This window comes from Coptis chinensis, chromosome 3, assembly GCF_015680905.1.
Source record: "Coptis chinensis isolate HL-2020 chromosome 3, ASM1568090v1, whole genome shotgun sequence".
Taxonomy (NCBI): domain Eukaryota; kingdom Viridiplantae; phylum Streptophyta; class Magnoliopsida; order Ranunculales; family Ranunculaceae; genus Coptis; species Coptis chinensis.
Genome location: NC_141458.1, coordinates 33230442 through 33247025, shown reverse-complemented (window position 1 = coordinate 33247025; position 16584 = coordinate 33230442). Strand labels below are relative to the sequence as shown.

The 16584-nt window shown below is 35.6% G+C and overlaps 2 protein-coding genes across 2 annotated transcripts; both read left to right on the top strand.

Annotated features, from left to right (window-relative positions):
* Nucleotides 1-4272: 4272 nt before the first annotated feature.
* On the top strand, nucleotides 4273-4911 carry LOC147509248 (uncharacterized). The gene has a single exon (XM_086597749.1). It carries the CDS (start codon nucleotides 4273-4275, stop codon nucleotides 4909-4911), a length of 639 nt encoding a protein of 212 aa, XP_086453875.1.
* An 18-nt stretch (nucleotides 4912-4929) lies between these two features.
* LOC147509247 (uncharacterized) lies at nucleotides 4930-6655 on the top strand. The gene is made up of 5 exons (XM_086597748.1): nucleotides 4930-5335; nucleotides 5441-5665; nucleotides 5755-5892; nucleotides 6289-6498; nucleotides 6600-6655. The coding sequence occupies exons 1-5, from the start codon at nucleotides 4930-4932 to the stop codon at nucleotides 6653-6655; spliced, it is 1035 nt and encodes a 344-aa protein (XP_086453874.1).
* Nucleotides 6656-16584: the final 9929 nt, after the last annotated feature.

Sequence of the window (16584 nt, the reverse complement as noted above, 5' to 3'; positions counted from 1 at the left end):
TCAATTTAACAAACAAAAATCAGACGAAAATAAACAAACTTGAAGCTTTAAAATCATTAACTAATTAAATTTTATGTTTTGAAGAGAGAGAGAGCTTTTACAATTTCCTTTGAAGCTCACAAGCTCTTGCTTTGTGCTCCTTGTGTTCCTTGCGAAGCTCACGAAGCGGTTTGTTAGAAGTCACCTTTTTTTTTAGTGTTTCTCTCTCACTTTCCACTAGAGTCTCTCATACTTGTGTTAGTGAAAATAATGAGCGAGAATGAAAAAAAATGAGCTTAATAGTGAAAAGCGGTGAACGAGAATGAATGAAAAGCCAGCCCACCACCTAAGCGGCGAGTTCGGAACTACCTTTACCGTCGTGTATTTACTACACCAAAATCCGTCCCCTATTTTAGGTTAGATCGATATCTGACGACCTTATGCCATATCGGCGGTTTTGCAAAGTCCTAAATTAAAGGCGGTCATGGCCGGTCCTAAGCTAGTGTCGTTTTTCACCAATGCGGTGTAGTGAATAATGAATAGTGAATTTCAGCCAGAAAGAAAGAGTATTCTATTTATAGGCTATAACAGGGACCATGAGGAGAAATTAGGGTTGGGCCTCCTAACGGGCTTGGGATTCCCATGTTAGCCCAGAACACACGGCCCAAGTCCGTCCAACAAATGGCTTATTCCACTAAAGGTCATTGTTGACCAACGCCTCTAATCCCAAATTGCGATGTCGGCATTTACGGGCTCCATATTATATGCTCGTTGATCTCCCGTGTTTAAGATATCGAATGTTCCTTGATTAAGTCCAAGTTACTGACAACTACATTAATCAACTTCTTATGTCCTTGAGTAGTACCACTCAACCTCATTGTCATGTCGGAATAAATCCACCTGCAGGGTTTACATGACAATCTTTTTGAGCTCCTAAGGGGACATCATCAACCCGACTTCTTACGGGACACGGATTCCTTCTATAATCAACTTCACACCTTACATACAATGTCATTACCCAATCCATCGAGTTTGTTGATTCACATATGAATCTCACTCATTGATGATTTAAAGCAATGTACAATACATGTAAGTACCCATTATTATATCCGGATTATGAGGACAAGCATCCATAATAACAGAGGCGTTTGTTCTCTTATATAGTCAGTATAAGGAGAAACAACCTCACTTGGTATTGTTCAATACACACAAAGTGTACTAGTGTAATCCTATAGTCAAGATAGACTAATACCAGATTATACTACAACCGTACCAGTGGTTTGTCCTAATCCATCTAGGTTGTGAACGATTACTTATACTTTATAAAGTACTGATGATATGATCTTCTGTGTGTTCACACTATATCATCTACAACATAAAGTATTAGACACATGCATATAACTAATAACATATATAATATGCATAACATTTGCCCATATGATTCTCATTCAAAATATAAAGAATTAGAGTTAATACAAAAGTAATACTTTTAGTATATAACCCTATCATATACGTACAATAGTTTCTGCATTTTTTCATGAATAATATGTATCCAAATGGAATAATTGGAATGGAATGGATAAAGCTTTTGATTGTATATAGAAATAAAATGGGTGAGTTTTGGAATGGACTAAGGTTAAGAACAATTAAGTTCCATATCATGTTTGTTTGAATCTAGCCAAAAGAATCATCTAAATGATTATTAGTGATAAGTTCCTATTTATCTATTTCGGGATGTCCGGATAAAAAGACCAAAACCTTTTCCATTTGTTTCCATATGGAAAAGCCATTTCCATTTTGATTGGATAAACAAACGCTTTAAAATATGGAAAAAGAGAGAATTTAGGCCCTTTTTGGATCAATATAGCCAAATAAGCGAATCTAAAACTAAAAAGATAGATGTTTTCCTCTAGTTACCCCATATCTAAGAGAGAATTTAAGCTTTTTGGATCACCAATTTCTAAAAGCTTTTTATTCTTCACCATAAATCCCTAACCCGTTACAACACACAATAAAAAGCTTACCCAAATAACGAGTTGAGAATTGGATAGATATCAAAAAAAGAGAAGAGAAGACCTTGTACAAAAATAGATCAGTTAGTTGTTTCGAAAAGAAAAGAAAGACCCATCAAAAACCAAAACTCCAAAAAAATCAAAGGAGTCAAAAATCAAATCTCCTAAAATTTCAAAATCAAAAGGAGATTATATCATAAACAAAAACAAAAAGAAACAAAAGCAAAGTTAGAACTCCCAAATTCAAAATCTTATGGAGTCACAAAGCCAAAGGGCTAAAGAAGCACAATTCGGAAGCAAAGAACAAAACAAGGTTCTTCTCTAGTTACAAGTATCTTGAAGACCCAATTTCTTAACTTTTCAGATTTTTGTTTTCCCTTCCTTTTTCTTTCTAAACCATCACCCTAGCCCCGTAACTCCTAATAAAAGGCTTCTAGCTCAATTAGGAATAAGATAGTGTGATAGTAAGCAGCAAGTGTGATCGATCGACCCCAGTTTCTTTTGTTCGTCATTCATGTATGTGAGGAATATAAATGCCCACTGCATTTGATTGAACGAAACTTGAGTGAATCTATCAGAGAGTTTATGTTTTAGCACATCCCTGTGAAAACCCACCGTAAGGACACTCTCCAAAAGTTTCGGAAATGACTCTGCTTTTGTGCTTCATTGCTCATGTTTGTGCATTTATCTTTAGATGATTAAATTACTGTACATATGTTATTCTAAGTTCAAAGGAGCTTGTCCTTATTCCCCGCTAATGAGATGTATAGACTTCTGAGAATAAATAAGGAGACAAGACCCTTTGTACTAGATAGAAGAACTTTGTGAGTACCTTCTCTAGAAAACTCTCACGAGGCTTAAAGCTCGTCCACTAGGGAATTCCTAGTGGTTTAAGGCCTTATTGCATATGGTCAATGCAATCGCACTTTACGAAACGAGATTTGTATAATTAATAATAAATCACTCATTTGTGATCTTAGCTTTTTATCTCATCTTTGCTTGAGGACAATCAAAATGCTATTTGGGGGTGGTGATCAGCTCCCAAATTGTGCGTTTTATTACCCTTACATTACTGCATTACAGCCCTTCCTACGCATAATGAAAAAACAACTCAATAGATTTTATTGCCTTTTTCAGGTTACAGAGTAATTCAGACCACTTATCATAAAAACTGCGTCTTAGCACCAAAATGAGCCTTATTTACGATTATTATGAAGACTCAAAGCTGCTATGAAAAAGTGCTGAAAAAGTCAAAGTCAAAGTCAAAATCAAAGGTCAACGGTCAAGGACTCCAAACCAGAAAGCTGAAAGTCAAGTCCTTAACTCAGAAGACCGGAGATAGATGTCCTTGATACAAAAGAAGCTAGGCTTTCTCTAAAACCTAGCTTGCATGATCAAGAAGAAATGAAAAAGCAAAAGGAAAAAGGAAAAAGGAAAAGCATAAAGCAAACTTGGTGAAGTGTCTTGACTGTAAATGGAGAAGGCAAATCAGTATTTTGTAAAAGTAAGAGCATGAGAACTCTAAAGTAGGATGAGAGAATGCACCTAGACTTATTCTAGTGTCATGTAGGAGTAGTGTAGGATTTTATTTTTCAAGTCATTTGCATTCAAGTTGTTTACTTTTTGTTTTTCAATTCAATCAAGTTATTTCTTTCAAGTTTATTCTTTATTTCAATCAAGTTATTTCCTTCAAGTTGTGTTCTTCCTTTCAATCAACTTATTCCTTTCAAGTTAGTATTTTAAATCATTCAAATCAACAAGTCTTTCTAATGTTCTTCAATACAACTAAAGTTAAGAAAACAAGTCCTAAAATCTACGAAACCTACCTTCCTCCCTTCAAACTCCCATTCATTCAAGCTCCAAACAATTTATGGTGAACCTCATTGAAACAACTTTGAGATACTAACCACTAGTCTACTTCAGAACTTGAGGATGATATTTCAGATGCAGAATAGTATCTATTTTCTAATCATGAGGTTGAGAAGCCTCAAGAACAATTATTGGCTCTTAGGAGTGGTGAAACAAGAAGTAACCCTTATAGCACAGAGAATTCACAAAATAGTGCTTCTGCGAAAGCTAAAACTGGAGCTCAGAGGAGAAATTTTGAAGAAATCAACTCCCCTAACAATGGTAAAAAGGGTAGAAATAAAAATAAAGGATCTAGTGGGAAGAAAAACTCTCAACGAAAGTGAATTGTAGTGTATGGAATGTAAGGGGGTTAAATCACGTAAATAAGGAAAAAGAAATAGGCCATTTTAGAACAAAGAATGGTGTATTTCTGATGGGGTTATTAGAAACTAAAGTTAGAGAAGCTAATAGTGAGCTCATTCATAGGATATGTTGTCCATCTTGGGAGTTTGTGCATAACTATGCCAGTGATGCGTCAAGTAGAATATTGTTGGCATGGGATGTTAGTAAAGTAGTTGTTCTAAAGCTTAAGGAGATAGGCCAATTTATTCATTGCAAGGTATCCTTCTTACATGATGGTTCTAGTTTTTTGTTGACAGTAGTTCATGCCCCGAATAGTAGGAGAGAAAGATTACTGCTATGGCAAGATATAAAGAATTTATATACTACCATTCAAGAAGCATGGGTGGTAGTGGGAGATTTCAATAATGTTTTATACTCCCATGAAAGGATAGGAGGTGAGACTGTTACACCCAGGGAAACCATCCCTTTTGCTAATCTAGTATCGCACACTGGATTGACAGACCTTAAATCTTATGGTAACTTTTTTACATGGACAAATTGTGGTGAAGTTGTAAGGAAATGGTCTAAGATTGATAGAGTGTTGGTTAACTCTCTTTGGTTAAATCAGTTCACCAATTCTGTTGTAGAGTTCCACACTCCTAGTGTTTCTGACCACTCTCCAATGGTCATCAGTATATTCAATAAGGAAAAGAGGAAGCTTCCTTTCTGATTTTGCAACTTTGGGGCAATGCACTCTAATTTTCTACCAATTGTTCAAGCCTGCTGGGAGACAGAGGTGTATGGTAGTTGGTTGTATGTTTTTACACAGAAGTTGAAGCTGGTGAAGGCTGGACTTAAAGGCTGGGCTCGCATGCATCTATCTAACTTACAAAAGAGAGTGGAAGTAGCTAGGGAGGAGCTAAAGCAGATACAGAGATATCAACAACTTCGACCTTTAAATAATTTTCTAAGCAATAAGGAGAAAGAAAGCAGAAGCAAACTTGTCAAGCTTGTAGAGATGGAACAGGTAGATTTAAGTCAAAGACTAGAATGTGATTGGATGAGTTGTGGTGACAAATGTAATGCTTTCATTTTTGCTGCAATAAAAGAGAAAAAGACTATAAATCTTATATGGTATGTGGAGGACCTCAATGGTAACAGGGTGCAAGGACAACAAAAGGTCTCTCGATCTTTCCTATAATATTATGAAGGCATTTTGGGAGTTGAAGATGGCATCGAATGAAATGAAAATGTTTTAGAAGAGTTGGCTATCAGAAGAGAAGTTAGTCAAGAGGAAACGACTACTCTTATGGAGAGCATTTCTTCAGAGGAAATTCAAGAGGCCCTTTTTGATATGCAGGACAGTAAATCTCCTAGACCAAATGAGTTCAATGTGGTTTTCTACAAAAGAGCTTGGTCAATCATTGGAGAGGTTTTCATTAAGGCAGTTAAGTATGTTTTTGGGCACAACTATTTGCATAGAGGTATCAACTCTACTTTTTTGTGTCTTATCCCAAAAAACATAAACCTTCAAGGTTAGATGAATTTAGACCTATTGCTTGCTGTAATGTAGTATATAAGTGCATCTCCAAAGTGATTAGTAATACGATGAAACCTATTATGACTCATGTGATTGATCTCAACCAATCTGCTTTTGTCCCTGGGAGAAGCATCCAAGACAACTTACTCTTAGCTTATGAACTCATTAGAGGTTATAATATAAGTCATGGTCGTCACAGGTGTTCTATGAAAATAGATGTACAAAAGGCCTATGATTCAATGTGTTGGGATTCTATGGAGAAGATCCTAAAGAGATTTAGATTTCCATTTCCTTTCATTAAATGGATTACTGTGTGTTATACCTCTCCCTCCTGCTCCATCCTTATTAATGGAGTTCCACAGGGCTATTTTGAAGGAACAAAAGGGCTAAGACATAGGGACCCCTTATCTCCTTACTTATTTGTTCTGGTCATGGAGGTCTTAGGTGGTCTTATGAAATAGGCCATGAGTAGAAAAATAATTGATTATCATTCCAAGTGTAAAAGATTGCATATCACTCACTTATGCTTTGCAGAAGATGTTTTGTTGTTTTGTAAAAGTAATGCAGCTTCTATTGAAGGAGTAAAGGAGGTGTTAGAATGTTTCTCCAACCTAACTGGTCTAAAGCTCAATGCTAACAAGACCACAATGGTTACTGGCAGCATTTCTGAGAATGGAAGTAAGGACTTGGTTGGTACAATGGAAGTTTCTCTTATCCAACCTCATGTTAAATACTTAGGCCTCCCTCTCACAGCTTCTAGATTGGGTCTTAAAGATTGTTTGCCACTGATAGAGATGTTCTCCTCTAGAATAACTAACTGGAAGAATAGATTATTGCCCTTTGTAGGAAGGGTACAACTGATCCAATCAATTTTGCAGTCTTTCCTAGGCTACAGGGCAAGGACTTTTATGTTACCCATTGGTGTGGTGAATAAGATCTCTAGATAACGAATAAGTTCTTGTGGTCAGGGCCGTTTATGGAAAGAAGACTACATAAAGCCAATCATGCAACTCTCAAGCTTGGTAAGATTGAGGGTGGTCTAAATATCATAGATGAAAGAATATGGAATGTGGCAACTTACTGTGGGCTCATTTTTAGAATTGCTAGTGATAACTAAATTTTGATAGTGTAAAAATAGTATTTCTACATACTAAAACATGCTAATCAATATATAATAATACTCTCAATACATGTTGATATATGGGAGAAATCATTTTCGATCCACTTTTGTTTGCACGTACTTGACACGAATTTAGACTAAACAACTATTCAATAATGAGAGAGCAATTTATAATATGAAAACAGTAGATAAAAGATACGAAACAGTAGATTTAAATGAAAGAAAGATAATTAGATAGGTAATCAACCACGTGATTCAATTGGCTATTAGTTTAGTCATCGAATCGTTTTTCTTTGATCCCAAGTAAACAACCTACATCTCTATTGTCATTGTTTGACTAGCATGAGAGATTAGCACCCCCACAAATCTCTTTGATGGGGTTTCTAATCTCTAGTCCTCCATTATGAGCTCTATCTCTAGACACTCACAACAAAGAACTTGAAGTTCTTATGCAAAACAATAATTAAACTAATTTCTAACCATCCTCACGTGGTTTCATTAACCCCCCCCCCCCCCCTCTAATGGAGGTTTTAGCCTTCTGTCATTGGATTAATTAAACTAAGACAATAATGTAAAGACAAGAATTGAAATTAACTAAAAGCTTTTATTGAATAGGGTTTAATGGAGGCTACACTACAGACTAATTAATTAAACCTAAATTAAACTAGAGAGAGAGAGAGAGAGAGAGAGAGAGAGAGAGAGAGAGAACCCTAATTACAGCTAAACTAAAGTGTGAGTAGCTAAAGGCTTGTGTATTGTGGTGTGTTACTTCAAAAAGTTTGTTTAGAAGTGAGGTTCATCCTAAATTGTTTAGAGGTTTAGTTTGGGAGTTATGAAGAAGAAAGGTAGACTCTTTGTATAGATTAGATTGGTTTTAAGCTAATGAAAACAAGAAAGCTTTAGTTGTTAGTATTGAAATAACTTGAAAACATTGAAAGAAAGATTGATGATGATTGAAACAAGAACAACAAAGATTGATTGAAGATTGAAATAAGAACAAATGAAAATAACAAGTTTTAATTAAAAGGAAATGAAGAACAACAAAGTAAAAACTTGAATTGAAAAACTAGATAAGAAATTAAACAAACCAAATGGTTTGGATCCAAAGACAATGGATACTTTCTCTCTCCCTTACTTTTGGATTATATACCCTTACTTTTACCTTTTACAAATTTGCCCTTCTCCATTATAAATGAGACACCTCACACTTCACTTTTGCTTTTGCTTTTGCTTTTGTTTTTGTTTTTGCTTTTTGATTTCTTCTTAACCAAGGTAGGTTTTGGGATAATGTCATATTTTGAGATAAGGGCCTCCATCTATGGTCTTCTGATTTGAGGGCTTTGACTTTTGACCTTGACTTTTGACTTTGACCGTTGACTTTTACTTTTTCAGCACTTTTCTATAGCAGCTTCTGGTCTTCATAATAAGCATGATTAAGGCTCCTTTTGGTGTTAGGACGCGGCTTTTAGGATAAGTGGTCTGAAATACTCCATAACCTAAAAAAGGAAATAAAAGCTATGAGTTGTCTTTTCGTTAAGGGTAAGATAGGCTATAATGCGACAATATACGGGTAATAAAATGCACATTTGGGAGCTGATCACCACCCCCAAATAGCATCTTGCTTGTACTCAAGCAAGGATGAGAGAAAAAACTAAAATCACAAATGAGTGATTTATTGTAAGTTATACTAATCTCATTTCGCAGAGTGTGATTGCATTTACCATACGCAACAAGGCCTTAAACCACTAGGAATTCCCTAGTGGACGAGCTTTAAGCCTCGTGAGAGTTTTCTAGTGAAGGTACTCACAAACTTCTTCTATTTAGTACAAAAGGTCTTGTTTCCTTATTTATTCTCAGAAATTCATACATCTTATTAGCGGTGAATAAGGACAAGCTCCTTTGAACTTAGAATAACATATATACAGTAATTTAATCATCTAAAGATAAATGTGCAAAACATGAGCAATGAAATGCAAAAGCAGAGTCGTTTCTGAAGCTTTTGGAGAGCTTCCTTAGGGTGGGTTCTCACAGAGGTATGTTGCAATCACAACTCTTTGATAGATTCACTCAATGTTCATTATCTCAAGTGCAGTGGACCCTTATATTCCTCGCATACTCAAATGACGTCCAAAGAAACCGGGGTCGATTGATCATGCTTGCCAGTTACTATCACACCATCCTATTCCTAATCGAGCTAGAGGTTTTTTTATTAGGAGTTACGGGGCTAGGGTGATAGTTTAGAAAGAAAAACGGAATGGAAAAACAAAATCTGATAAGTCAAGAAACTGGGTCTTCAAGATACTTGTAACCTGAGAATAAACTTGTTTTGTTCTTTTGCTTCCGAATTGTGATATATTATTTTAGCCCTTTGGCTTTGTGACTCCATATGATTTTGAATTTTTGAGAGTTCTGACTTTGCTTTTGTTTCTTTTTGTTTCTGATATCATCTCCTTTTGATTTTAAACTTTTAGGAGATTCAATTTTTTTGACTCCTTTGATATTTTTGGAGTTTTGGTTTTTGATGGGTCTTTCTTTTCTTTTCAAAGCAAGTAACTGTTATGTTTTGGTACAAGGTCTTCTCTTCTCTTTTTCTGATATCCATCCAGTTCTCAATTTGTCAGCTGGGTAAGCTATTTATTGTGTGTTGTAACATATTATGAATTTTTGGTGAAGAATAAAAAGGCTTTTAGAAAAAAGTGAAGGCTCAAGAGGGGTAACTAGAGAAAAACTATTTTTTTGGGTTTTTAATGTTTATTGGGCTATATCGATCCAAAAAGGGCCTAAATTCTCTATTAGGATATGGCGTGGTGATCAAGCAAGTGGACGTGTGGTCTTTCTATCCAGACATCTTTTGTGTTATCACTTAATAATCATTCAGATGAGGCTTTTGGCTAGATTCTCATAAGATGTGGAACTTAGTTGTTCTAACATTGGCTTCGGAAACTCACTGTTATATACAAACAAATGCTGATATATGTCATCATTCATGAAAAGATGCAGAAACTATTATACGTATATTAGTCTAAGTATGAAGAACGAATCCTTACTCTATTGCTATAATGAGACTTCTAAACTTTTTATTCATCATAGAAAAAGGAAATAAGGCTTTTTAATACTAAACGGAAAAATATTTTTGGTCTTTTTCGAAAAAAAAAATTAGAAGGGAAGAAATATACTGTTATATCTATTATATAGAAAATAACTATTATACGTATATTAGTCTAAGTATGAAGAACGAATCCTTACTCTATTGCTATAATGAGACTTCTAAACTTTTTATTCATCATAGAAAAAGGAAATAAGGCTTTTTAATACTAAACGGAAAAATATTTTTGGTCTTTTTCGAAAAAAAAAATTAGAATGGAAGAAATATACTGTTATATCTATTATATAGAAAATACCTATTTTTTGCAAAATGTTACTATACCACCCCCAAATAGAACTATGCTTCGTCCTCAAAGTATGAAGAGATAAGGAAAGAGATTACCATAGAAAGATGAGCAAAAACGGCGATACACCTGTATTATGTTCTTCATGATGAAAATACGCCACCCCCAAATAAGTTCGGGGCGTGGCTTGTTTGATATAGAACGAGAAATACATGGTTTATTATACTAGGGATATTTATTCTACTATAAAATATTTTTGAGTTTTTGTATTTTTGAAAACATGCATGAAAGAAAAATGGAAAATTTTGGCATGATGTATCTGTTTTACCTTCTACTCATATACCAAATTCCACAAGAAAAGCAAAATAAAACAAGCATATAATATTAAGCATATAATTTAACTTATACTACATCATACACGTAAGAAAGAAAATTAAAAATAAATAAATCCAACTATACGGACACTAGGGAGAATCCTAGTCAGAATCCGTGCATGACTCGTCTCGACGTCTAGAAGATCCTTCTCCTTGCGGACGTCGGAACCTAGCATGTCTATCAATACGCAGGAGCACGTCTCTGATGCTCTACAGTGTTCTAGTGACACTGTGCTGTTTCCTTGAGTTTCCCTGAGTTGGTGGAGATACGAATGCAGAATCCTCTGGCCTCCATGGAGGAAGTGAATTCCATCCATGGGCTGAGTGAACTATCGAGTGGCATCTTCAGCGAAGTAATCTGATAATCGTAAAAATAATAGAATCCTAAATATTAATGCTACAAGAACACTAATACGAAATCTTACCGTTCTTACGTTTAAATCAAAATCTCTTACTCTCAAAACATAATCATGCAATATAATGAGTAAGGAATTCGTTCCACTCTTAATTCTCAAGACTTAAACAAATTCAATTGATCCAACACAAGGAACAATGGTGAGAGTGATGTGTTTGGTGTTTAAACTAAAACTAATTATAAATTTAAGACAACTAAATCTAAAGATTCTAACTTTATGAAATTTAACAAACAATAATTAAAATCTAACATCAATAACTACGAAATGACTAACAACCAAGAAATGAAATTAGATCTAAGCAATAGATAAATGACAAAATCGAATTTGATCAATAATAAACTACTTGATTTATCTAATGAAGCATTAACAATATTTTAATACTTTAAATTAAAACAAGGGAAATGAAAACTAATAAAAATGGAGATTCAAAACTAGATCTAGATCTAAAAACTAATCTAGATCTATCTTTTTCTAACCCTAAACTCCATTAACATTAGCTTCCTAACCTAACTGCCATTAACAAAGAGTCAAGCTTTTTTTTTATACTTCCAGATCCAAAATCGTGCATGGGCTTGGAGCCATATTTTGGGCCGGAAAATCGGGCCCAAAACCCAATTTCTTTAGTCCAAAATGGGCTCTTCAGCTGCAGTTGGCTTCGACAGATGTTTCGTCCACTTCTGCTCCTCTGATTGGGCCAAGGCTTCAACCATTGGAAAGCTCTTTTCGAGCCGGTCGTTTTGACATAAGGTAGGCCCAATTCCGAGGTCTGAGTCCAAAGATATGGCATTCGGAAGTTCTGCTGACTTTTGCTCCTTTATCTCGCTAAAGTGGCACATTTCTGCACATAATGGACTTTGAAGCCTGAAATGTATAAAAACACGTAATCAGTATTAACTCTTACTTATTATTCACATAATTGGTCTAACAGTATGATTATTAAGGGGTTAAAACTACAGTTTTGGGCTCTTATCAAACCACCCCCAAACAGCATTTTGCTTGTCCTCAAGCAAAGATGAGAAATTAGAATAAGTGACCAAAAATGGAGTTCTAACTACTCTCGTTTCGCTGAGTGCGATTGCATTGACCATATGCAACAAGGCCTTAAACCACTAGGAATTCCCTAGTGGACGAGTTATAGCCTCGTGAGAGTTTTCTAGTGAAGGTACTCACAAACTTCATCTATACTACAACGACTAAGAAATAAAACTATTGTTTTCTCATTCATGTCTCAACTATCTATACATCTCACTAGCAATTGAATATAGAATAATCATGTCGAAACCTAAGCTAATATATGCATAATAATCAATCATCTACGAATAAACATATATACAATGAGTAATGCTATGAAATGCTTAGCAGGTCCGTTTACGAAAACTTCGAATAAGCGTCCTTAAGTAGGTCCTCACATAAAAGTCAAGACAAAAATCACTCGATTTTTCCGCTCAAGTTTCGCTACTCCATTGTGCAGTGGGCACACTTTACCTTACAATCTCAATGACACACAAGGAAGCCGGAGTCGATCAAACACAACTGCCACTTACTATCACACTAACCTATTCCTAATTGAGCTAGAGGTCTTTATTAGGTGTTGCGGGGATTAGGAGATGGTTTAAGAAGGAAGGAAATGGATATACAAGCGGACAAGTCCGAGATAATAGAGTCTTCATATTATATAAATTAGAGAAAACCTTGTTATTTTCTTTTTGCTTCTATACTTTGTTTCCATCATTAGCCATATTTTTTTCTTTTTCTTTTCTTTGGCTTTTGACTCCCTTTTATTCTATTTTTGGAGTTTTTATTTATTTCTATTTTTCTTTTTCTTTTCTTTTCTTTGGATGGAAACTTCTTTTCTTTTTTAAGGAAGAAACTGACTAATTTTTTGTTTTACGAGGTTTTCTCTTCTTCTTTCTTCACTCATTCTATTCTCGGACTTATTCTAGATTGGGTAAGTTGAATTTTTTATTTTGTTTTGTTTTTGTAACGGGGTAAAGGAATTGTGGTTTATGGAAGGCTAAAGAAAGGCTCGGAGGGAGACTAGCGGAAAATAATTCATAGGTTTGAATTTTTGGCTATATCGATCCAAAGAGGGCCTAAATTCTACTTTTTAGGATATGGCATAGTGATCAAGCAAGTGGACGTGTGATTTCTCTATCCGGATTTTACTTCTCCCCTTGTGTCATTTCTCAAATATTTTCTCTCATATAAGGCTTTAGGCTATATTCTCACAGGATTTGTAGAATAAGTACTCTAGCCTAGATTTCAGAAACTTACTACTAACAATCATAGATACTCATGTAATATATTTATAGATAGATGCAAAGATTATTACCTACATATTAACCTAAGTTTCTAACAATTATTTCGATGCAAAAGCTACGTGTGAGACTTCTAGATTGTTAAGAGCATAGAGAAAAAAACAATACTAATATTCCTAAGTGTATAGCATAAACTTATTTATTTATATTTTTGAAATTTTTAACTTGAAAACAAATGCATATTATACATATCTATATCCTAACAGATGCCTTAATTACACGTGTTTCTATGCCCCCCAAACAAGAAACATGCTTTGTCCTCAAAGCATTTAAATAAAGAGGGTAGAAAAATACCATGGAAATGCGTGAAATTCTGGAACATCTGCAAAACAAGGTTAGAATATACTAATATAGGAAATAAAAACCGACGAACTTAACTCTATAAGAGTTCCACCCATTATGGGGTTAAGGAATTAAATTGCTTGGGACATAAGCGGACACTAACTGAAACTAAAAACTTACCTCCACTCCAGCGTTTTCGTCATCCTCCTCTTCTATAAAGAAGTGAGGTTCCTTCGCGATCTCTGCCATGCCATTATAATTTGCCAAGCTTGCCGCCATTTATCATCTACGGATGCTAACCTTTGTAAAAGCCACTTGGTGGGATGGGGTGTAAGGTGCAACTGATGAGGTTGTATCCTCCATCCTTGCCAAGTCATTGCACGGAAAGATCGATAATATAATTGGTGGGTCTCACAAATGTCGCCCCAACCCAATCCGTGAAGCGGGCACAAAAAAACAGGAAAGAAACATAGCATAATACGGGGAAACTAATATAGGCATAAGAAGATACTTATGCCTCATGCTATGGGCTCGTGCTAAACTAGACATTAAGGTCTTAGGAAGGTCATATAGCAGCGTTCCTCAGCTAAAGCAAAGGAAAACATCGCAAGTGGCATCATTCGCGGAGAAGAAAAATGCCACTCCCCTAATATGTTTAGCATGATAAAGAACATTACCGTATCACATTAAGGGACAAGCTACCAAGGGCTACGTTATATGTCCCTTGGTCCTCTACACGGAAAATGCCGGACCCATAAGCCTCATGCAAAAGTCATAAGTGTAGACATGCATATTATCTACCCAATAGCATCATGGGTCTTGTATTTCAGCGGGCATGGCAAGTCCAAGAACAAATGCTTGCAAGAACCATAAGCAGTCCCGACTACGTGTGTGATCACCTCAAATGAAACCAAGCACCATAAGTAGTGCTTTGAAACAAATCTTGAAAGATTATTCGGTATCAATGTAGGAGATGTCATCTCAAAATTACGCTCTGGAATAGCTGTGAATGATCCGGAAACTACCCGTAGAAAACTGGAATTTTTTTGGTCCACGGAAGTCAGAGCGAAATAAGCTCTCGATAGAGCATGAATGGCTCTCGAAGTTTTAGAATTCCGGTGTTTGAGCTGGTGTTTCGCTTCAAAGCTTGGGCTTGGTAGCTCTAGGTCGATAGATGAGATGGTCGCTTCGGTATGAGGGCGGTCGCTCTGAATAAATTTTCCAAAAATGTGAAAGGCGCAGCGCTCGATGAAGCGTGAGCGCTCTGAAGAAATTTGAAACCGGAGTTTAGATGAAAAAGAAATTAAAACTTGGAGTGGATGGTGCGGGATGATGGTGGAATATATTGTGGTTTGTTAGTGTAGAAAGAAGGGAGTTTTTATAGGTTTTTAATTGTTAAAACGAATCGGTAAGTTGCCAAAAAGTTTTAAGGCAATTTCAGGAAACAATAAAATTTCCAAACCCGAAAACGGAAACAACTCATATTCTTGATTCTAAAACAACCCTAGTATCTTTTTTATCTTTGGATTTAGACTAGTAACTTCTAAACTCTCTTATATTTCATCCTACCACCACATCTAATTATAGGTATGCCAATTACGACAATATTCTCAACCTTCACTCCAAAACAAACTCTAAAATGGAGGATCTTCTACAAATCATGATAGAATAAATAATACCACCCCCAAACAATTCGAAAAGGTAGGATTAACAATAAAATCTATGCACAATTTGAAAAGAACCACATTATATTAAAATTGAAATTCAAACAACATTTAACTACCAAATTCAAAGTTAACTACGGAATTTAACAACGTAACATCCTATCTACTAAAAATAATAAAAAACAACATCAAAACGACAAACAAGAAGAAATCTAACTACTCTTCAAGGGAGTGAGGTGGGGGTAAGAATAGGAATTTGAGTGATCAAGAATGGAAAAACCAAACACCCCACCCCCAAACAAATTTTTGAAAACAGGTTTGTAAAAATTTGTTTTAAAACGTGGGTCTTTTAAAGTCAGATTCCCTAGACTTAAAGTGATATATATGTATTTACATGCAGTTTCCCATATATCAATAATCTAAAAAGTTGTGGGTCTTTCCACAAATAATTAACATGGAATGCACCATCAAACAGAATTAAGCACCAAGATTTCCTATGATGTAGCTTAGTGGAATGAGAGTAAAGCCTTATAGATCTAAAACCTAATCGAGCATACAGTTTCTTCTTTGTCCTCCTACGAAGGGAATGCCAAGTAAATGAACATGAGAAAATTGATGGTTGTGGAAGATACGTAGGATGTGGATAATTTTGAGAAGGGAAAAATGGAAAAAATGAAAAAGTGTCCGGTGGCTTGTCCTTGGGTGTTACTTCTTCACTAGTTGGTTTTAGATAGTTATGAAGCATAGGAGAAACACCAAGGTCAAGTACAAACTCAATGGTTCTTTGAAAAGGTAGAGGGCGAGGAACATTCGTGATGGAAGGTGAATGAGTGACATGAGGATGTGAGGTGGGTGAATGGTGTTCAACTAGTGTTCTTAGGTCTATATCATCAGAGGCCTTGAGATATGCAAGACATTCCTCAATAGGTGGGTAAGAAGAATCACTGGGATAAAGGGCAAAAAATTCTTCTTCCGTCATGGCGTCAAGAGATGAATGGATGTCAATAGGAGAGAACTTCATGAGTGACAAAGAAGGGTTGCAAAAAAGAGTCGAAGGAAATCCTCCTTGATGTTATCTACGTCTAGGGAGTAGAAATTGTGATCCTTGTCTTCTTCCATAAGAGGGTATCTACTAGTGTGGGGACTAAAGTGTCACCGCTACTAATGTGAGGTACAAAACTCTCAATGGACTTCACTTCTCCTTCTATAGGCAAACCTAGTTGTCCCTGTTTTTGTCTAAACATGTTAACTTCTACAGAAAGATTTCCAAAAGAAAGAGTCATTGAGCCATCCCGACAAT